General features: G+C 35.6%; 1 protein-coding gene across 1 annotated transcript; it reads left to right on the top strand.

Annotated features, from left to right (window-relative positions):
* Positions 1–1,515: 1,515 nt before the first annotated feature.
* LOC145227762 (uncharacterized) lies at positions 1,516–23,834 on the top strand. Its single transcript, XM_080092675.1, has 11 exons — positions 1,516–1,576; positions 1,962–2,143; positions 2,370–2,555; positions 3,211–3,357; positions 4,539–4,624; positions 6,369–6,605; positions 7,135–7,267; positions 7,685–9,109; positions 12,281–12,388; positions 14,771–15,001; positions 20,467–23,834. Coding segments are annotated over exons 1-6 (768 nt in total). The 5' UTR covers positions 1,516–1,574; the 3' UTR covers positions 6,534–6,605; positions 7,135–7,267; positions 7,685–9,109; positions 12,281–12,388; positions 14,771–15,001; positions 20,467–23,834.

The raw sequence follows: 23,834 nt of genomic DNA on the forward strand, positions 1-23,834 counted from the left end.
TTTTAGATTATGAGTGGAAAAGCGCATTGGACCATTCGACCAATCTATGATACGCACTTAGCAATACAATCGTTTTTGGGAAAGTTGGTAGTTCGTTGCCTGCCCCCTCAATTTTCCGCTTATTGCGGCACTGAACATAATATATTCCAATAAAACATATTCATAGGAACACTATATACAGACTTGAAAAGTAATTTATTCATAAACATTACTGCCAAGATACTGGTGTATATAGAATACATCGTTCAGACGTTTCGACAATCTCTGTTGTTAAAAACTGTTTAATAAAATAAACATGTTGTTTTGCATTGCTGGCAATTTGTTTTTTATTAAAGCCATTAAGGCTTTGTTTACATGTTTTGATTAAAGAAGTATTTTGGTTTTAAGACAACTAGCAGTCAGTTAATAAAACTAACAACTAACAATCACTTTATTGTTTACTTGGATTTTTTACTTTTGCCTCTGATCTTGCAGGAAAAATTTTGTTGGCAACCAACCTCACATTCTTCACAACTTCGCTTCAATCGGCAGCAGTGGGGATTCTTTACATAGAAAGCATAAATTCAGGGCAATCTCTGGTTGCGCTCGACCCACAAGAAATTGCACGACAAGTTTTTGCAATTAACACAGCTTCTCAACTTAATGGTAAACTGATTAACATGAAGTTGACTTTTTCCATTACATTGTATGAATGTATGATTTGTACGTTATTGGATGTGTGTATTTGTTAACTGTTTGACCACACAGCATCACCAATAACTTGCTTGACTTGTAAACGACATAATTGTTGCCTTTTAATTTACTGGGCTATGGATTTTTTTCAAAGGCTAGAGAGTCCTAGCTTGGTATAATTTGTGCAAACTTAAAAAAATACTGCTTAAATTTTTTTTATTCCTAACATTGTCTGTAGAAAATAACTAATATGGGTCTTCTAAATAGCTTTGTGTGGATACTTTGAACTCATCCAAGTGATGAAAGTGTAATTTATTGGAGTTTCCTTTTGTCAACAATTCATCTTATTTTTTAAATTGCAGCTTGCTCATCATCACCGTGTGAGAACAACGGTCAGTGCAACAGTGTGGAAGGGTTCAACTATCTTTGCACTTGTCCTGATAATGTTTTTGGTATCAACTGTGAACATTGTAAGTTGATGAGTTTATTTTATTCAACCTAAATACTGTTTTAATCTTTGTACTTTGTTGTTTTACTTATGTGTAATAGTGCAGCTTGTCATCTAACTAGTTTGATTATGTTCATTGAAGTAGGTTGCATGAATTGTGCTAATAAACATTTATGTTGAAGAACGTTCAATTTAGAACATTGGATTTTGAACTGTTGAACAGTGTAGCCTGTGATTGAAATAGTTTGATTATGTCCAGCCCTTCAGTGAACAAGGTTGTATGCACTGCTCTAATAAACATTTTTTATGTTTGAAGGTATGACCCCAATCTTAAAGTTCACCAACACTTGGGCGATAGGAGCTGAGATAAAACTTGAACTCCCCGATCTACAACCCACTGGGGCTTGGCAACTTAAAATGGGGTTTCCCCACGATTGCCCCCTTACAGAACTTGATGTAAGTAAAAATATAAGCTATTGCTGCCAGAAGAGCTCGATTGACTTGATGTAAGTAAAGCGTATAATAGTTGTCTGGAGGACAAAAAGTGAATATCTGAGAATGTGCTCAACAATCTTGTTATCATCACATTATTTATCTCACAATAATAAAGTATTATTTCAATATGGTGGAAAGTGTTCTCCCATTTATTCCAACTATGCCATTTGTTTAAACATTATTTTGTGGCTGTAAACCAAGTGTCATGGTCAGCAGCTTATTTCTTACCTAACATGTGAAAAATTTGTTTTTAGATTACAGGATAAAAGACTTTTGCAAGTCATCTCTAGTAATGCAAATTGTGTTTTGTGCATCTCACTTGTATGATAATGTTGTTTTTTTCTAGGGTATGGAATGCATGTTTGAATGTTGCTGAATCAAGTTTGTCATCACGAACGATGTACTTCCAACAAATCGGATGGCAGGAGAGAATGCAGACAATAGGAATCCGATTCCAGTTTAGTGAAGCGAGGTTTTTACGGAACTGCTTCAGAGAGCCAGCATACAGTTTTGCTGTCATTGAGAAGTGTAAGTTTTTCACCTGAAAGTTAAATTAACTCTTCTGTCAACATAAAATATAACAAAGCATGCATTATGTGAACACTCTTTTTTGTGGTTTACAAATTTTGAGAAACATATTTCACATTAGAAAAAACATATTTCACATTAGAAAAAAACATATTTCACATTATATACATAAAAACTCTTTGCTACCCCAAGTGTAGATAGTGTTAAAATATGATTTCTATCCCAGTTGCTCTGTCCTTCCAGTGGAGATTTCCAGAGGATTGTCCGAAGCAACTTCTGCATCCCATGGAAGGCTCGGGAAGTGGTTACATGGAACGAGTGGAACCAGTCGCCAGTAGAAGACCAATTTTGCCATCAGATCGGCCAACTATACAAACCACTACAAGTGTATTTGCAACTGACCAGTTTGAAGGTTGGTTTAAAGTTTTATCAGTTGTGAGTATGGCCTACATTTTTTTTGCTGCCAATCTGAAATCATGTAGTCTGCATGATCCTGTATGCTGTTTTCAATCACTATGGCCAAACAACTATAAAAACTCCAAAAAATAGGGGCGTAGTAAGAACGAGTTAACACCACGCTATGTCCTTTGATATTTACACATGGTAATGACTTTGTGTGCCAACGTTTTTCTGAGTAATAATGGTTTGTGTCAGCTGACATCAGGAGACAGCAGACAGATTTGTCATGAAAAATCACCTTGAGTGCCAACCTTGCTACGCATGCCAGGGGTTGCCAAACCCTTTATTTGAAGCTTCATTAGTTGTCAGAAAAAGGCATACATTGCTCTGCTGCTGCCAAACCAAACTTTGTAGTCTACATAATCCTTATTATGGTTTTCATCACTATTGTCAGTATAAGATCCACTATAGGAAATCGGAAATACATGTACTACAATGAGTATGTTGATGTAAACACATGGAAATAACATGGTTTCAATGTTTTGTTCTCAAAATTTGTCCATTATATCGTCTGAGCTTGTTTAATCAGTTTATTTAATCTAACAATGCTCTGTGGTCGCAACCCCCAATATATACAGGTTCTTATTAATTTTGTGTTTTGTCTGCAGTTGTTGATCCGATCATCAACACAATCACGCTCCCCCAAACTCCAAACACTCGCTTCCTTCCTGTTAATCTCATTGCACCTCGGAGTGAGCAACTTCAACCCTTACCAACCACAAGCGCTCCATCTAGTGGTATAGTGCCAACCCAGTGTAAGTTATAAAACTGAATTTTAATGTATGAACAAAAGTTTCGTTGCAGCTTTTATTCGGACCATATCATTTGCGGCGGGAAAGTTACTTTCCACTGTTTTGTTAGATATTTTGATGCAGATTGTTTCAACTTTTTCATAGACTAAAAACAACAACCATACGGCCACTTTGCATTTTGTTGAAACTTCATGCCGATGATTTTTGCCTCTGTCTGTTTGTGTGTTGCACTATGCACTTGATGTGTTGTTAATCCTGATCTACATGTTACTTCGAACTGTCCTTATTACAATGACACAAAGTTTTATTTAAGATTTTTGAAAAGGCTTTTTTCTGAAGTTTGTATATATTATAGTTTGTTGCACTTAAAGTGTTGTTTATCCTGAAGGTGATCTACATGTAAGGGCAAAATGTCTTTGTCCTATTACATTTGCATAAAGATTTATTTTCGATTTTTGAAAGCTGGAATGTTGCTGAAGTTTGTATATCTTACAGCTCCCGCCCTCCAGTGGATGTCTGATTGGGGTTCTGGAGGTCAATGTCAGGTGACCTTGGAAGGAACGAGGCCCAACCTAATTGGGGAATGGTTGTTAGTGATGAGGAGTTTGGCGACACTCCTATGTTGTTGCATGACCATGGGTGTGGACCGCCTTCGAAATATCACTACTTTTTGGCCCATGCACAAAAAGGTTGCCCACCTTTGTGTTAAACTTTTCTAGACCACTGTTTTAAACTATGAACAAAGCATGTTACAATACAACATCAAACCATGTGTGGTTCTGCAATAAAACTGCTATCTTCAAGCTAACACTTACTATATAAACTACATGTAGACTTCATAATTGTAGTGATGATTGTATGGTTTGGCTGTTAAGCAATATTTTATCCACTATACATGTCAGTGTATTTATTGTAGTTTGTTTTTTAGGATCCATCCAAGGTTTGGAAGTTGTTTTGCAAATACAGTTGCAATGTTGTAAAGCATTGTTTAAACTGAAGCTTTCAGTGCACCTAAACCTATCTGTGTTTTTCTTGTTGCAATGTATTGTAAATAATATCATATCATATAGATTAATTTTTCTGTTATTTTTCGGGCTTCTTAGATAACTTTGAAGGTTGAACCAGTTAAGAAGCACTGAAGTAGGTTTATTTGCTGTTAACTTAAAATGCAAAATATTTTGCAGTAAGCCGTTTCCGAGTGAAGTCTTCATCTAATGATTCTGTGATGCTTGCTTGGGGAAGAATTCCAACATTTGTGGACAATATTGAGGTAAAATAATTTATATATTTCATTGCAAGATGTCACACTTAGTCTAGTGGTTCCCAACCTGGGAGGAATTTAAAAACTTTAGGGGAGGAATTTAATTTTTTTTACATGTGGTTTGTAAATATACACTCCAGGCTTATGTCTGGTAAAGTTGATAAAATACCCCTTTTTAAATGTTTTGTATGGTTTAACATCTACAATATAGTCTATTAGGGAGGAATGAAAATGTTTTGAATTGCTAAGTGAGGAACTTGTTTAAAAAATCGGTAAGCGTTTAATATTGACATAGCTAGAACTGGGAGTGGATAAAAGTAATCAAGTTTTGGCATTCCTTAAGAGTTGATAAGGAATTTACCTAATGTGGTCAATATTGCTTTAACACTGTCACGCATGCAAACAACATATTGTTAGCAAACATTAATTATAGGTCCCCTTCCCTGAAGGGGACACATACTGATTTTACTCAAATTGTTTGTTTTTTTTCTCTTTTTTTCTTTCTTTTTTTTTTCTTCCCAAAGTTTGTCTGACTCGTTTTTCCATCAAATGTTTGATAGATTTAGATCAAACTTACACAGATGATAGATATAGTTATGTAGATGTGCATCCCGCTTTGTTTGTGTTGATAACCCCACTATTTACCCCGCTAGCCCCCTAAAATGTTTTTTTTCACCCAAAGTTTGTCCGATTCGTTTTTCCATCAAATGTTTGATGAATTTGGATGAAATTTACACAGATGGTAGATATAGTTATTTAGATGTGCATCCCACTTTGTTTGTGTTGATAACCCCAGTACTTACCCCGCTAGCCCCCTAAAATGTTTTTTTTACCCCCCAATGTTTGTCCGACTCGTTTTTCCATCAAATGTTTAATGGATTTGGATGAAATTTACACATATGGTAAATATAGTTATGTAGATGTGCTTCTCACTTTGTTTGTGTTGATAACCCCAGTATTTACCCTGTTAACCCCTTAAAATGGGTGAGTTTTTAAACAGTGTCTGAATTGGCTGAAATTTCGATAGCTTGAAGAAGAGGTCATTTAGAGGTGTTGATTGTTGTGTTCAACCCTGTAGGCCATTTACCCCACTAGCCCCCAAAATGTAAAACGTATTTGTATGTTACTGGACATCACAAACGAAAGATTTCTGTGGCCCAATAGTGTTACAAGGGCAACCAGTTGTATGTTACTTGTGTTTGTGGGTTGCTTGGTGGATGTTTTTGTGCAATGGCAGTTGGGGGTTGTTAACAGCCCTATGACATCAGAACTGTTAACAGCTGTTGCTCAAATCTCCTCTAGTGGTCAAAATTTTAAAGATTGGCGGATTGGGCTCAAATTTTGCAGTACTATTGATTGAATTATTGTGGTTGCATAGTATTATTATTTAAGCCCAGTGCTGATCACTGTGTTTTACCTTACAACACCAAACTTTCACATGGTTATCTCTTAAAATGCATTATTTTCAACTTGACATGTGAGGGGACCCATGAGTTTTTGCCTGCAGAAACGAGGTTATAAAAGACGGTGGATAATGTGGGACCCAATATAAAATAAGCAGAGGAAATATATGAATGTTTTAAAATAGTGCAATGACAAAATGTGCTAAGCCACCCTTCTAGTCTAGAAAGGTTTTTGCCGTTTTTTTTACACCCCAATTTACCCAGCAAAATGACTTCAGTGACCATGTCAGAAAATGTATCATTAAAAGGGGTACAGTAACAGCAAATGATAACCTCAAATTTTTTTGTAGATTGTTTACCAACCTGCGCCATCTAATGGTGAAAGTTTAACAGCAAAGTTAGAGGAAATCTCGGTGAAAAAATCTGGTAGCTCAGTGATGACAGGCATCGACAAAAAGTTGGACTGGCACGAAGTTTTACTTCCGTCCAACTCAGCAGCTTGTTACCGGGGATGAGATATCAATTCACTGCAAGACTTCATGCTGGAAAAACTGTCGGACCTCTTGCACGAATCTTTGTCACAACCAGTAAGTTGTAGATGATGTTTTAACAAAAGAGTAAATGACCAACTTAGTGTAAAAGCATCAAGCCAATAAATGACCATCTAACAGCACTCCAGTTCATTGGGAGTAACAGACTGAAAAACCAAGCCTCGCCTATTTCGTTAGATGCCACAACTAGGCATAAACCACACAGGAAACTAGTTCACAATGGCCGAATCCTTAATATGATTTAGATCCGGGCATCTCAGTCATTTTACCTCACAAATGTAATCTGATGTTTTATTCAAACCACCAAACTAATTTTATCAAATAGCCAGAGAAGTCTACTGCTATCTTGAAAAAGCTGATTTAAAACAATTTGAAAGTATTAAAAACTCCCCACAGACACAAATTTATCAGGTTATGTACAGAAAAACCACACCTACATGTGTTCAACACAATATTTCATAAACAAACTGTTGCTGCCAGGCATAATGTATCAACAGACAGCAGCATATTACAATAAAGACTGCTGGAAGAGCTAAATTTGTTGAGCACAATATTTTTACTTCAGACCCGCTTGATCCTGTCCAACTTTCAGTCTGTGAATCCCCGCTACTTGTCTGCTCGACTCGATCAGCTTTTGGGAAATTTGCACGGCTGAAAGTTTGTCCGACCCTTACAATGGTGTTGTTGTGTTCGAACAGGTAAATAACTTAACGTAACTGTGAAAATTTAGATGTGTTTAGGTAACTAACTTAGTTTAGCATTTGTAAAAGCTTAGTTTTTCTCCTCAGTGCATTAAGTCAGTGGTACCCAACTTTTTTAACGAATTCCTTACTTAACAATTCAAAACATTTTTATTCCTCCCTAATCAACTACATAGTAGATGCTTAACCATACAAAGATAATTTAAAATTGGGTCTTTTATCAACTTTACAGGTTATAAGTGTATGTTCACATGTATAAATAAAAGTAAATTTCCCCCTGAAGTTTTTTAATTCCGCCCTTGTCGATAACCACTGATTTAGAGCATATTATTGACAAATTACATTTTCTGTGAGAAGACTTTAGTTGTTGATTGTTAAATACGGGTCAAGGTGTAACTAAATGTTTATGTTTAGATAAGCTGGCAAATCCACAAAACCTTCATTGGATTTATGACATATTTTCTGTGAGAGGCTGTAGAGTTGAATTTATGTTTAGATAAGCTGGCAAATCCACAAAACCTTCATTGGATTTATGACATATTTTCTGTGAGAGGCTGTAAAGTTGAATTTATGTTTAGATAAGCTGGCAAATCCACAAAACCTTCATTGGATTTATGACATATTTTCTGTGAGAGGCTGTAGAGTTGAATTTATGTTTAGATAAGCTGGCAAATCCACAAAACCTTCATTGGATTTATGACATATTTTCTGTGAGAGGCTGTAAAGTTGAATTTATGTTTAGATAAGCTGGCAAATCCACAAAACCTTCATTGGATTTATGACATATTTTCTGTGAGAGGCTGTAGAGTGAATTTATGTTTAGATAAGCTGGCAAATCCACAAAACCTTCATTGGATTTATGACATATTTTCTGTGAGAGGCTGTAGAGTTGAATTTATGTTTAGATAAGCTGGCAAATCCACAAAGCCTTCATTGGATTTATGACATATTTTCTGTGAGAGGCTGTAGAGTTGAATTTATGTTTAGATAAGCTGGCAAATCCACAAAACCTTCATTGGATTTATGACATATTTTCTGTGAGAGGCTGTAGAGTTGAATTTATGTTTAGATAAGCTGGCAAATCCACAAAACCTTCATTGGATTTATGACATATATTCTGTGAGAGGCTGTAAAGTTGAATTTATGTTTAGATAAGCTGGCAAATCCACAAAACCTTCATTGGATTTATGACATATTTTCTGTGAGAGGCTGTAGAGTTGAATTTATGTTTAGATAAGCTGGCAAATCCACAAAACCTTCATTGGATTTATGACATATATTCTGTGAGAGGCTGTAGAGTTGAATTTATGTTTAGATAAGCTGGCAAATCCACAAAACCTTCATTGGATTTATGACATATTTTCTGTGAGAGGCTGTAGAGTTGAATTTATGTTTAGATAAGCTGGCAAATCCACAAAACCTTCATTGGATTTATGACATATTTTCTGTGAGAGGCTGTAGAGTTGAATTTATGTTTAGATAAGCTGGCAAATCCACAAAACCTTCATTGGATTTATGACATATTTTCTGTGAGAGGCTGTAGAGTTGAATTTATGTTTAGATAAGCTGGCAAATCCACAAAACCTTCATTGGATTTATGACATATTTTCTGTGAGAGGCTGTAGAGTGAATTTATGTTTAGATAAGCTGGCAAATCCACAAAGCCTTCATTGGATTTATGACATATTTTCTGTGAGAGGCTGTAGAGTTGAATTTATGTTTAGATAAGCTGGCAAATCCACAAAACCTTCGTTGGATTTATGGCATGTTTCCATGTTTCAAACGCACAAACTTCAAACAGCTGCTAGCAACCTGAACTTTACACTTTCACTTACCAAGGTGGGTTAAAACAAGTTGGTAAACATACTATATGTAATTAGTATGTTTACCAACTAGTTCAAACTGTTTGATATGTATTTTTTTATAGCATGTTGTCAAGTGTTTTGTGTTGTTGCAATATTAGTATGTTTTGATTCAAGGAAGGCCAACCCATGTTGATATAAACCACTATGTTTTCAGCACCATTTAATGCTGTTTATGCTATTTCTACTTTGTATTTGTAGCCTATTTGGTGTATAAGTTCTTGATTGGGCAAACATTGGTTAAAACGCTACAATTGTAATTGTTTCAAAATAACCAAGCATTTAAACAAGCACATTTTTTCGCTAATAAATTCCTTGCGCCAACATTAAACAATGCGAGCCGCTTTTAGTATCCATCTTTAGGTGTTGTGCGGGTGTTAACGATTCCGAAGGCCTTTTTTTTGTTTGCAATATACTGTAATGACCTAAACTTGATCCAAAGTGACCAAAGTTTTGGCGTCAACAGTGCACAGTGGGCTGTACTTGAAAACATGAATCGCTTTTACTTTTATCAAACGAAGAAATTGTGTCAAGTGACAGTTTGCATAATTACGTGGCAGAAACAACAGGCTAAAGCATGTAAAAAGTATCTGTGTTTAGTTCCTAAGTATGGTATGGGTACAGATACTGCACATGGTATAGGTATCGGCACATGGTATAGGTATTGGCAAGTCGCACCCTCGGTATTTTTTATTATTTTTTAAAACTCTGTGCTTATAATACTATTCAGCGTTGCTCGGCAACTTTCTCTTTAAAATTTACTAACATTTGGGGGGCTGCATGAACTCCTTTGCTGGGCCGCATGCGGCTCGTAGGCCGTAGTTTGCCCACCCCTGGCGTAGATTATGTTGTTTATTAATTGAGTCAAACCTGACAATCTGTTTATATTTCCAAAGAATATTGTCTTAGCAAATATTTTTAAAAATGCCATTATTTTCTTATTTTGTTTTTGCTTGGGAATATTTTCTATATTGGCATTATTCGACTATATTCGATTAAAAGACATTTGTTTTTATCACATAAAACCAGGGTTGCAAGGTTCAAAGGTTGATTTTGTAGTGTAGATTTAACATAAGTTTTGCTTGTGCATAAACAATACATATATATATATACTTGATTTGATAATAGCTAGTTTGATTAGGAAGGATAAATTTTAGCATTTGATCATGAACTTATGTATAGGTCATCAGTAATAGTTGCATAAACACAATGTTTTAACAGTGATATTGTGAGTAACAGTGATATTTCTTTTTTCTGTCTAACGCTGGTTTGTGAAACGCGTTTGGTCAAGAAAGAGTGCTCCAAATTTGTTCAAATTTTCAGCGATGTTAGTTAATAATCCAAATTTGATCCTCCTGAAGTTTGACCCCGATTGACCTCGATTGACCCAGCGGTTCACCCACAGGCCCCCAAAACGTAATTTTTTTAAACCGGCGTTACTGACTAAAGTACAGCATTTTGGAGTTTCATGCTTTGTTAGTTGGTGCAATGTAAGGTTTTTTAAAGAATTTTGTATCTTTTTTTCGGATTCACCCTTTAAACCCCGAACTAATCGGTTTTAGTTTTAGGCCAGAAATACAAGCCGTATGGTGCAGAAATATTTAAAAATTTGTTTAAGCAGGCTATTCCTTTAGTATTTAAAATTTTGCCAGTTACCTTTACAACCCATAATATGTGTATCAGTCAGATATAAGTCCCAAGGGAGGAATTCACTGGTTCACGATTAAGGCGAGTGCAGAGTGGGAGTGCTCAGCTTGACGTCCGGACAGACGTTTACGAGACAGTCGTTTGGGTGATTAGAACTCAGCTGTTTTTTTTGTGCAGCAATGCTGTGTCGTTTTATTAAGTTATCATGCACATTTTCAGTTTTGGCGAAGGTTTTACACCTAAGATGTAATTTCAACTTGATAAACGTGCTTCGGTTTTGTTTGTGTCGGGCAAAACGTCGTTGATCAACATAAATATGAAAAAATAAACTTAACTTTTTAGAACGCTGCGATAAATGGTCTTTAAATTCTCGTTGTGAGCTTGGCCGCCACATAACCACGGTAAACTTGTAGGCATTATAACTCAGTTTAAAAGAATTTTTCGTCGTAACGTAGCTTTTTTATTTTTGACAAATCAATTCAAGAATCAGTACTTAAATCATGTATAAATTAGGCTAAACGGTATTGTTGAACACTAAGGGCTGCATGCTATTAAAAACGATGTCAAAAGGTCATTAAACGGTCTTTTTTGCAAAATGAAGTTACATGAAAAACAAGTTGTTATCTATACCTACCTTTGTAGCAAACGAATTTTCAAATTAAAGTGTCTAATACAACAGTTAAGGCTTTCAAGGAAAATTTGTGTTTAAAAACTGACCTTAAACAACAATATCAAGGTCAAAGCAAGAGATTGAATTGAAAGTATTTTCCCCGTTCTTTTTTTACTGATTTTTTGTAATTATATGACAATAATGATGAAAAAGGAATACGGACAAAAACCTGTAAGTTAAGTTAATGCTTAGTTAAAAATTTGTCGTTGAGAATCTAAACATAACTGCAACATTTGTTTTCCATAAACACGCGTGTGGGGACCCATTCGTTTTTGTTTACAAAAACAATCATATGTGTAGATCAAATGATGTGTATAGTAAACTGGTAAATAGGATATAGAATATATAAAATGGAAGTATATCAGAAAGCCACTTCTAGTTCGTTGTGTTTTTGTCATAGTCTTGCAGGAGTTACATACAAATTGCATGAACCATTTAATCCACTTGTAAATCAAGAATTCATTAAGTCATGCAAATCTGCGCCGCAGTCAAGTTGAAATTCCGTGCAAAATCTGTGCAATTATTTTAACCTAAAGAATTCACTGAAAGCATTTAAAAATTACAGTTGTTTGGTGCAAGGGAATTTATTGCCACTCATGAGTCAAAAATGACACAGACATAGATGTATTGGGTTATTTCATAGGCAATAAATGCTGTCATCTATGGTTAAGTGTAGTAAATAACAGTCATGTTCTGTTTTTTATTCCCACAGCCTGACAATGGGTTGTGGCACACATTTTGTCATCTTATGCTATAAAGTACACAAAACAAATATAGGATCAAATGCATAGAGTGCTATGATTTGATTATAATTTGCTATTTATCTTTTAGGTTTAAGTTATTGGCTGACCTGCAGATGAGACACTTGTAATTCCAATCAGAAATCTAAACTGCTGGACATTATTTTTTGCTGAAGACAACACAGCAGCTTTTAATGAGGTATTTAAATGCAAGGTTATATGTTAACTTTTATTTTTTGTGATTTTAATGTATACACTACATAGCTGGTAGTAGCATGCTCTTTTTTAATACACAGCTGTTTAAATCAGACATGATACTACTGGTTGACTTTTTGGCTTGTCTTTGGCATGTTTAATGCTCGGTGCTCAGCGAGCCCGCTCGGTGCTTTGTGTTGTCACAAACATTTTTAATTCCACTCTAGTTTTGTGAGTTTCCAAGGTCCTTTTGTCACCTGCTTGTATTAAGCTGCACAGGCCCCAGAAATACGCGTTTTTCCACCATATAAACATTGATTTTTGAACTTGGATATGCTTTCGAACACTAGTTTTATATACATTGGTATATATATGCAAATTTAATGCTCGGATGAGTTTGTGCAACTGCTTGGCCGAGCCCCAAGCACCAAAATAAAGAGTTCTTGGTACCAAGTACTCTGGTTCTGGCTCAGCGCGGCCAATCCCTAGTATTTACTTTGGTCTATAAGGACATTAAAAAAGCACTGTTTTTGGTTTTAACTTTTTTGCAATTGATTAATTACCATGATAGTGAGTTTTTGTCATCATGAAATGTTTGGAACCAGGGAGGATAGACTAGAATGGCATACATAATTTGTTGCTATGACTAGCCCACATTGCTGTGCTGTTTATGTTTGATCTGGTAACAAATTTTCATGGACAAGTGTTTTTCTGACCCTTAAATATTTTGTGACCAGTATATGCTTGGCAAAGCCACATATACATTTTGAACTTTGATTTCATTTCTGAATGTCTTTTTGTATTCTTATTTCAGGCTTGCAAAGTAGCAGAAAGACACATTCATACCAACATTTGAGTCATAGCTTGTATTTACTAATGGATTATTTTCTTTGTGCAACCTGTTTGATTGAAGCCCATCATAAAATATACTTTACAAATTTACACTCTTTAAGCCACATATATGTATAGTACTGAGATTGTGTCTTTCTGTTTTTCATTTCTGGGTTAATGTGATGGTCCCAGAAGTTAACATTTGATAAGACATGTTACATTTAAATTCAAGCTGCCATTTTATGTTTTGATTAAAACAGGCTAACTTATGGTGATACAAACCCCTATCCTTTCAGCACCGATTGTTGTTTCTACTTTGTATTTGTAGCCTAATTGCTGTATATGTTCATTAGTGTGTCCCTTGATTTCACAAACCTGCCTGCTTGAAAATATTTGACATTCCATCGCCACAGACAGTAAGGTTGCTGAAATAGTTTTAATAGAAGATGTGTTTTGTTGTAGGCATGCTTCCAGTCTTATTTTAGTTGATCCTATTTTGTATGTTTTCGCTTGTGTTCAAAATCTGTTGCATGTATTTGACGTAAAGAAAGTTTTCTTCTAGATTGGTCCGTGTTGTTTTGCATTTTGTAAAGTATCTCTATATTATGTTTGCGTTGTTTCTTGAGAAGGCAGGTAGAGATTGATTTAAACATAGAATAAAAGGAGTCCATAAAATCACATGTAACCGTTGAGATTTGTCAAAAATGTTTGTTTACAAGCTTTTTGTGGAAATTTGGTCACGTATTAATGACAATGTCATGAAAAGTGATACATTAAAAAAAGCTCTTGTTATTAAATGTGGCTTGAACTAGGGCAAAAATTGCATAGGAGTAATAATAATATTTCGTGTTTTAATTGAACGCAGTTGTTAAAACTTTTTTTGTAGAATTGATAGAATCTAATTAACGTGACGCAATAATTCATAAGTTTGGCAAATATGATTTCAGTGTTTAGATATGACGTAACATTTTTCCAGAAGTTTCCAGTGCCGAAATTGAGCTATTGCTGGCTATCTCCGGTTTTGTTTTAGGCCAATCAATTGGTAATAAACTATTTTTATAGAAATTGACCGCGCGATGACCGTTTGCCGAATGCAAACTCAAATAGAGAAGTAACGTTTCCTTGGCCCAAGAACGATAGTAGGATGCGTCTTTTTGATACAAAATTGAATTAAAAGTTATACTTTTTCGCCTCGATGGAACCCACAGTTAAGGAGTTCGTTAATGTGCATTTATTTTCGAAAATTATTGAGCACAAAACATATTTATTGAACAACTGTGAAAATAAACATTGCGTCATTAATCAGCAGTTTGTAAACAAACATGGCGAAAGTTTTTATCTTCAAAGTTGATTGAGACTGTTTTTGGTCGTTTTGTCGCAGATTTATGAAGCTTAAAGACAAAATCGTTTGGTAACTTGGTTTTGAAATAATAGTCCAAAAGTTTGAGTTTTAATTTAAGTTCGAAACGTTGTCTTTCGATGACCCAGTTTTACAGTTTACTAAGAAACTTTCCCGCCTTGTACGAATTTTAACTTGTACCTTATGTTTTGTCAGGTTTCTAGAGGATTAATATTCAATTCATTGCCAAGATCTGAATTGCAACAGAGAGAATGAAATCCAAAACATGTCTTCTACTCCAGCCCAAATTATGACAAGACTGGGTGCTATTTTTCTTTTGCCTGTCACCTACCTCATATCACTCTAGATGGAGGTGATGGGCTTAAAAGGCTCAGGCAGTTTTTCTTTTTCATTCAAGACTTTGAAACAACATTCAGCATCTGAAAGGTAGGTCTGTGTGCAGAAGTTTTCTGCTGCTTTAGCTGTTAGCCTTGGAACAGTACCACACAGATGAATTATATATCCAATTTGTGTCTAGTTAGAAATGGCATGTGCCAGATTGGAAAGAATGGCCTGAAGCAGGGGTGGGGAACCTGCGGCCCGCTTGCCTTTTTAGTGTGGCCACGGTCACAATTTTGTTCAAGAACAGTATACAACATAGCATAAAAAAGCAATGAAATGTTTATGTACAAATATTTCGTTGAAACGACTTCGACATTATTGCTAATCTTCCCACTTTGTGACACCAAACTTATTAAAATTGCCACACATTCAACCACTTGCTCTATTTGTGACGTAACAGTCACTCGATTGCCTCTCAGTAACAAATTATTTGCCATGTGATGTTAGTTTTAAATTCATTTTAGAGCTATTAGTGTGGATCCCTATATTGTTATTTCAAATATCTCTCGGAAAAAATGACAGATCGGGATAATCGTGCTAGGGTGTTTAAGAAAGAATGGTCAAACACTTACTTTTTAGTCAAAATAAGTGATAAACCTGTATGCCTTTATTTGAACATGTAGCAGCAAAGAAGATATCAAATCTGTATCGATGAAATGTGAAACCACTTGTGTGCTTTGGGTATTTTACATGGAATTTGAAATCAAAAAAAATATTTGGCCCACCCGAAAATGTTGTGCAATTCATGCGGCCCGCGACTCTAAGTAGGTTCCCCACCCCTGCCCTAAAGGATAAATCCTCCGCGCAATATTTTGGATTTTCCCTTGTAATCCGTGCAAATTTAGGCTTTTGACGTGTAATCCGCGCAGCTTAGCACAGCTTCCATAGATAACTTCAATAAACTTTCGATAAAATTTTAGATTTACGTTGCACAATGAAGTTCTATGTCGTCACAAACCGCAAATAATCCACGTAAATCAGTCAAGCGCATCGTAACTTACCGATCGTCACACTTGCAATAACATTTATAATTCGCTAACGTAGTCTTTAAAAGTACATTTATCAGTATTTTTTGGACGTAGTTATGACATTAAAGTGACTGCCGGCTAGGCAAGTTACATAAAATAATGTTTTCTGTGTGACAAATAATAATTTAGGGTAGTTTTGCATTCTCAAATTACTTCATAAGAAAGAAATGTAACAGCACAAAAATGTTTGAATCGTTATGAAAATGATAATTTGTAGAGTTTAGCGAAACGCTGCGTGCGCAATAGAGCAAAACTGAAGTTTTGTAGTGTTTATCATGTGTTCTTTTTGTCAGATAGTGTTGCAAGCGCTACATGCAAAGTGCGCTAATCGTTAAATCCACCTGTCAATCAAAAGTCTATCATTCTGCGCAGAACATTTTTATTCCACGCAAAAATCTGCGCAATTATTTTGACGAAAAAAATATCCTCCGCGCAAAAAAAAAACTTTTCAATCTGGGGCATGTGCAATTTTGGATTTTTTCTTGTCTCCATTCAAATATGCTGTCCTTGCAATATTGAACAGCTCCCTAAGACAACTCCAGTAAATTTTCTGAGAAACTTTATGTTTATGTAGAACAATAAACTGCTTGGTTGTAACAAGCTTAATTTCATTAATAGTCAATGAAGAGATATAGCAAAACTGATGATGATTTGTTGTGGTTTTTGTCATTATTTTTGTCATAGTCTTGCAGGAGTTACATACAAATTGCATGAACCATTTAATCCACTTGTAAATCAAAAATTCATTAAGTCATGCAAATCTGCGCCGCAGTCAAGTTGAAATTCCGTGCAAAATCTGTGCAATTATTTTAACCTAAAGAATTCACTGAAAGCATTTCAAAATTACAATTGTTTGGTGCAAGGGAATTTATTGCAACTCATGAGTCAAAAATGACACAGACATAGATGCATTGGGTTATTTTATGGGCAATAAATGCTGTCATCTATGGTTAAGTGTAGCTAATAACATTAATGTTCTGTTTTTTATTCCCACAGCCTGACAATGGGTTGTGACACACATTTTGTCATCTTATGCTATAAAGTACACAAAACAAATATAGGATCAAATGCATAGAGTGCTATGAGTTGATTATAATTATAATTATGGGCCCCCTTCCCTGAAGGGGACACTTATTGATTTTACTCAAATTGTTTGTTTGTTTTTTCTTCCTTTTTTTTTCTCCCCAAAGTTTGTCTGACTCGTTTTTCCATCAAATGTTTGATGGATTTGGCTAAAATTTACACAGATGGTAGATATAGTTATGTAGATGTGCATCCCACTTTGTTTTTGTTGATAACCCCAGTATTTACCCCGCTAGCCCCCTAAAATGGGTATTTTTCCCCCAAAGTTTGTCCGACTCGTTTTTCCATCAAATGTTTGATGGATTTGGCTGAAATTTACACAAATGGGAGATATAGTTATGTAGATGTGCATCCCACTTTGTTTTTGTTGATAACCCCAGTATTTACCCCGCTCGCCCCCTAAAATGGGTGTTTTTACCCAAAGTTTGTCCGACTCGTTTTTCCATCAAATGTTTGATGGATTTGGCTGAAATTTACACAGATGGTAGATATATTCATGTAGATGTGCATCCCACTTTGTTTTTGTTGATAACCCCAGTATTTACCCCGCTAGCCCCCTAAAATGGGTGAGTTTTTAAACAGTGTCAGAATTGGCTGAAATTTGGATTTCTTGTATAGTATGCCATTTATAGGTGTCAATTGTTGTGTTCAACCCTGTAGTCCTAACATTTACCCCACAAGCCCCTAAAGTGTAAAACGTATTTGTATGGTACTGGGCACCACAAACGAAAGATTTCTTTGGAGCAATAGTGTTACAAGGGCAACCAGTTGTATTTTGCTCATTGGTGGGTTTCTTGGTGGTCGTTTTTGCGCCATGGCAGTTAGGGGCTTGTTAACAGCCCTATGACGTCAGAAACAGTAACGATTGTTGCTCAAAACACCTCTAGTGGTCGAAATTTTAAACATTGGCGGATTGGGCTGAAATTTTGCAGTACTATTGATTGAGTCATTGTGGTTTTTATATATTTTTTAGTTTGTGTGTCGAACCCAATTAGTTGCCCTACTAACACCCTAAAATGGGTCAGTTTTTTTAAAACGTTAAATAGGACATACTTTAACCAATATCTGGGGTGAATCTAATTTTATAGTTTGTATTCTACATAGTATTATTATTTAAGCCCAGTGCCGATCACTGTGTTTTACCTTACAACACCCGACTTTTGCATGGTTATCTCTTGAAATGCATTATCTACAACTTTGCATGTGTGGGGACCCATGAGTTTTTGCCTGCAGAAACGACTAAAGTTATAAAAGACGGTGACTAATATGGGAATGCAAAATAAGCATAGGAAATATATTTATGTTTTAAAATAGGTTATAGTGTATATGCAAGGGCAATATGTGCTAAGCCACCCTTCTAGTTTGCTATTTATCTTTGTGGTTTAAGTCAGGGGTGGGGAACCTTTTTGTTTGTGAAGGCCGTCAAACGGTTTATCGACACTCGTTCAGGCCGCATAGACTATTTCTCAGACCAAGGACAGTGGCATTCAAACTTTTTGACTTACAGAATGGTTGATGTGCTATAGGACTTCGGTCCAAGCTAAATAAAATTCGTCACTACATTTCCACCCTCACTACAACGCAGGATTTTATTAATGTAGAAACTCGCTTGTTTGTCAATATCAATCTAAGAGCAGCTTGTGGCATCACAGACGAGTTTAAAACATTCGATTATGCGCAATCAATTGTTCTTTTGCAACACAAGTAAGATTGTAGAACCTTGGTCTCTTGGCAGTTCTACGGATATCGCTTTGTGTACCAGTACGCAAACATTTGGCTCCAGTTTCAAAACCGCTGCCCTAGAACCAATCAAATAGTAATGTGGAATAAAGGTAAAAAAACGTTTCTGTCTAGTTTTTAACGCCTGGTGCAGTGTGTATTATCAACATCCTAAATTGTATTCATCGAAGGCCGCACTTAGTGCCCTAAAAGGCCACATGCGGCCTTTAGTCCGCAGGTTCCCCACCCCTGGTTTAAGTTATTGGCTGAACCGCAGATGAGACACTTGTAATTCCAATCAGAAATCTAAACTGCTGGACATTATTTTTTGCAGAAGACAACACAGCAGCTTTTAATGAGGTATTTAAATGCAAGGTTATATTCTGTTAACTTTTATTATGGGTCCCCTTCTATGAAGGACCTTTTATTATGGGTCCCTTCTATGATTTTTTTTTCTTTTTTCTGTCTAACGCTGGTTTGTTAAACGCGTTTGGTCAAGAAAGAGTGCTCCAAATTCATTAAAATTTGGACAGATGTTACATATTAATCCAAATTTGATCCTCCTGAAGTTTGACCCCGAATGACCCAGCGGTTCACCCGCAGGCCCCCAAAATGTAAAATTTTTAAAACGGCTGTACTGACTAAAGTACATCATCTAGGAGTTATGTGCTCTGTTGGTTGGTGCAATGTGAGGTTTTCTAAATAATTTTCTAACTTTTAACAGGATTTACCCATTTTTACCCCTTAAACCCCGAAATATTCATTTCTGTCTAACGCTGGTTTGTCAAATGCATTTGGTCAAGAAAGAGTGCTTTAAATTTATTCAAATTTACACAGATGTTAGCTATTGTTTAAAACCTGATCCTCTTAAAGTTTGACCCCAAATGATACAGCGGTTCACCCACAAGCCCCCAAAATGTAAAATTTTGAAAACGGCTGTACTGACTAAAGTACATGATCTAAGAGTTTCATGCTTTGTTGGTTGGAAAGTAGATGATCTAAGAGTTTCATGCTTTGTTGGTTGGTGCAATGTAAGGTATTCTAAATAATTTTTTATTGGATTTACCCATTTTTTACCCCTTTAACTTCGAAGTAATCGTCACCCCTTAAATCCTGAAATAATCTTTTTTGGTGTTAGGCCAGAAATACAAGCCCTAATGCGCTGAAATTTCAAACAATTGTTTGCAGTAGTTTACTATTTTAGTATTCAAAATTTTGCCTTAATTGGCCAAATAATGACTTTCACAGCTATTTGAAGAAGCATAGGAAACAGATTTGGGACGTGGTTTTAGACGATTGATATTTCTGATGAATTATTTTACTTGTGACTGATAAGGTACATGACCTGCTTGTTTTTGTCTTATGACCTTAAACTTGAAAGCGTTTTGCCATAAAAGTTTTTTTTTACTGATTCGTCATCATGACAATGAGTTAATCAACTTTTTTTTGCCATGCAATCATTCCAATTATTTTTGATTGTGCTTATAGGGTACACATTTTTTGTTTCTTGCAACTAGCATATAATACTGTGTTGTTTATGTTTGACCTGGTAACAGTTTGGACCAGTTACATTTGTAAGCTGCAACTTCAGTCATTAAAATTTCTCAAACCTATCTGTTGTGTGTTTTTGACAGACAGTAATATTGCTAAAATAGTGTTAATACAAGTTGTGTTCTGCAGAACGAAGAGAAGACATGTGTTTGAACTGAACATTATTGGACACTTCAACAGTTCCTGTTCAACAGACAATCACCATTCATGTACAGACAATCACCATTCACTATTCATGTTCTTAAATAACTGAGAATGGAAAATATTTTTCATTTCCATTCTTAGTTTCAGCAACTCAAAGAAGATATACTGGACAATACCGGTATTTCCAAGTGAATATTTTCTAAAAAAATGTAATTTTGCACTGGACAATTGTTTGTGTGTTTTGTTTTGTGCACAAAATCAGTTGCATGTCTTGAATAATGTTTTTTTTACCTTGGTCAGTGTTGTTTTGTGTTGTTTGTTTGTTTCAAATGTTTTATTTGTCAAGACCCTAATTGTGAATTTTGTCGATTTTGTTTGGAAATTCGGTCACGCTTCAAATGACAAATTCATGCAAAGTGGTACCAACAAAAATCTGTTATTTTTAAATGCAGCATGAACTTGGGCAATAATTGCATATTTAGAGTTTCGAACCATAGGCGTCGATTCCCGGGGTGGCAGGGGTGGCGGCCACCCCACTAAAAATCTCTGGGGTGGCAGCCATTATAAAATAGCTATGCTGCCACCCCAGAAATTACCTGGCCGAATTTATATACGTGCATTAAAGATATGCGTTTATTTCATTTACATGCGCTCTTTCGAATGGTCGGTATATTTCGAGCATGTGCAAAGCAAGCTATGTGAAATGATGAAATGTCTTGTTGTTTTTGAACAACGCATGGGGAAAACCCATTTTGCGCTACTCGCTTCAGTGATTTGCGTCAAGTTTGCTTCTCCAGAGCAAGTCTGAACAAGACGTAACAATGGCAAAATTTCACGTTTTTATGTGCTTTGGATGTTTATTAGCGGTTGGGGATTATATTGTTACATAGAGTGTTCCATTTCCATGCACGGAAAATTTAATTGCAGCGGCCATCCATGTGCGCAAATTTTCGTGCCGATTCAAAACCTTTGCAAAATTGAACATGTAAGATTAATTTACAGATCTCTGCTTGTCTGTCACATGCCACGTTGCGTTTTCTGCGTTGTGTTACCTTCTGAACCACACTACTTCGGTTAAATAACGCTACTCAGCACGAGATACACTTTTCTCGCCACTAACCAGTACACTGCTGTGATTACATCACTTACGCACTGTGACATCATAACTACACAACTAGACGGACGATTTATGACATGACTTTCTTAGTTGCGCCCAAGTTAAGCAAGATTGAGTACGGAGTTATGTACGTGTTTATACCCTGCCAATATCCGCGAAATGCCATCTACAAACCTTAACGTGTATCGTAGTGTGGTTTGATTACGTAAGAAACTACCTGACCAAATTTTGCCACCCCAGAAAAGAAAATCTATGCTAAAAAATCGACGCCTATGTTTCGAACATATGTGTGAAAATTTGTTTGTAAAGATTTCTGAATCTAACTAATGTGACGTAATATTTCATGAGTTTGGCAAATCTGATATCAGTGTTTAGTTTTAAACATTTTGCCAATTTTCAAACCATGATATGAAAGTAACGTTCCATTGGCACAAGAATGAAAATATGATGCAACCTTTTGTTGCCAAAGTGATTTAAAAAACTAATTTTATGCCTCAGTGAAACCTAAAATTTAGTTAATATTCGATCACAGAAAATAGTAAGCGAAACAATTTAATTATACCATTGTGAAAATATATCCTTTCGCCATCAATCATCTGTTTATAAACAAACTTGCGAAAAAATGACCAGTGTCATTCTGGCAGAATAATTTCCCCCAATTACAAATGCTTTACCACGATATTTCAGTTACTATGTAAAATTGCAAATTAATGCAAGACACAATTCCAAAACAAAACAATAATTGAAAATATTTAATTATAACGTATAGAGCATTTTAATGAAATTTAGCCCCCAAAAAAATTAGCCAAAAAAATGAAATTTAGCCAAAAAATGCTATGCAGAGTATTGTCCTACTGTAAGATCTTTTTTTTACATATTTTGATCATTAGCAGAAATCATAACTGTCAGCGTTATAACACGCAAAAATTAGGCTAAAACGGTTGTGATTACCAACTGTCCAGGAGGTAAGCTTTTTACTAGAAGGATTCAATGTTGAGCCTAAAACTTTTTTTTGTCCCGTTGACTTTACGACACACCCTTTACGCGTTTTTACAGCAGAACGCTTTTAGTAAGTCCCTTTTTTCAATTTTTATGTAAAAATTTTCTCATGTGGAAAAATTAGCTTCAAACAACCTCAATTTTGAATGCAGAACAACTTTATTTTTAAAACTGTTGCAGAGTTTTTTTTAACCAGCAGGGTACCATGTTGGATCCAAGAGCTAACTCTTTTCTGTCCCGTTAACTCCACGACGCACCCTTTGCGCGTTTACAGCAGAACGCATTTTGCGAGACACCTTTTAAATTTTGTTAAAATTTATGTCAAATATTCCATATGAGGAAAAATTGCCTGCAAACAACCTCAATTTTGAACGTAGAACAACATTAGGTTTGACCAATGACAGACAGGTTTAAGCGAACCGTCTTGAGTGACTTATAGGCTACACATATTGCACGTTTAGACATTTTGTAACATATGAAAAAATTAACAAAATGGCGGGGTTCAAATTTGGTCTTGTGATATCGGTATAGCTTGTGGATTACTGAGAATAAAATAATTGTCTGCTATGTTCAACACATTGTTTTAGGTAACATTTATTTATCGAGCACAATGACGTTTTAAGCACCGAGCTGCTAAACAGAACGAGACACTTCTTTTGAAACTAAGCAGTTGCGAAGCACGCCGTTTGTCGATTGAATGCCAAATATGAAGCCAGGCCACAAAACACATTGTTTCACGTATGATGAAAATGATCATTGCACTACTATTGAGTGGTAATAGCGATATTGTCAGCAGTGCCGGATTACCCATTAGGCAAAGTAGGCACGTGCCTACAGGCCGGTCAAAAATCCAGGCCACTTTTTTGATTTGGCAACACTGATAATTCTATTTTTTTAGTTGGGAACCCTGATTTTCGGGCCACTTATAACATGTGCCTACAGGCCAGCAGACCCTTAATCCCGCACTGATTGTCAGTAATACATTGATGCTATTAATTTTGTGTACGTCTTTGTAATGGTTTGACAGTAAACTCTTGTCTTGTATTTTTAACTGTCGTGTGTAGGCTACATCCTTTTGTTTGTAAACCGAGTAATCTGATCTTGTTGAAACACTAATGGTGGTTCCTAATTGCGCACAAAATAGGGTTTAGTTGGATTATGTGGGTGTCGATACACGTCTTTCATTAACTCTTTTATTTCTTATTTCTTTTCGTTGTTATTTATTTCTTCTTTTTAG

This window comes from Phallusia mammillata, chromosome 5 (genome assembly GCF_965637545.1).
Source record: "Phallusia mammillata chromosome 5, kaPhaMamm4.hap1.1, whole genome shotgun sequence".
Classification (NCBI taxonomy): Eukaryota; Metazoa; Chordata; class Ascidiacea; order Phlebobranchia; family Ascidiidae; genus Phallusia; species Phallusia mammillata.

Coding starts and splice junctions, on each gene's coding strand:
- LOC145227762 (XM_080092675.1), top strand. Junction 2,556..3,210: donor TGCAACTGACCAGTTTGAAG/GTTGGTTTAAAG, acceptor TTTTGTCTGCAG/TTGTTGATCCGATCATCAAC. Junction 4,625..6,368: donor CATTTGTGGACAATATTGAG/GTAAAATAATTT, acceptor ATTTTTTTGTAG/ATTGTTTACCAACCTGCGCC.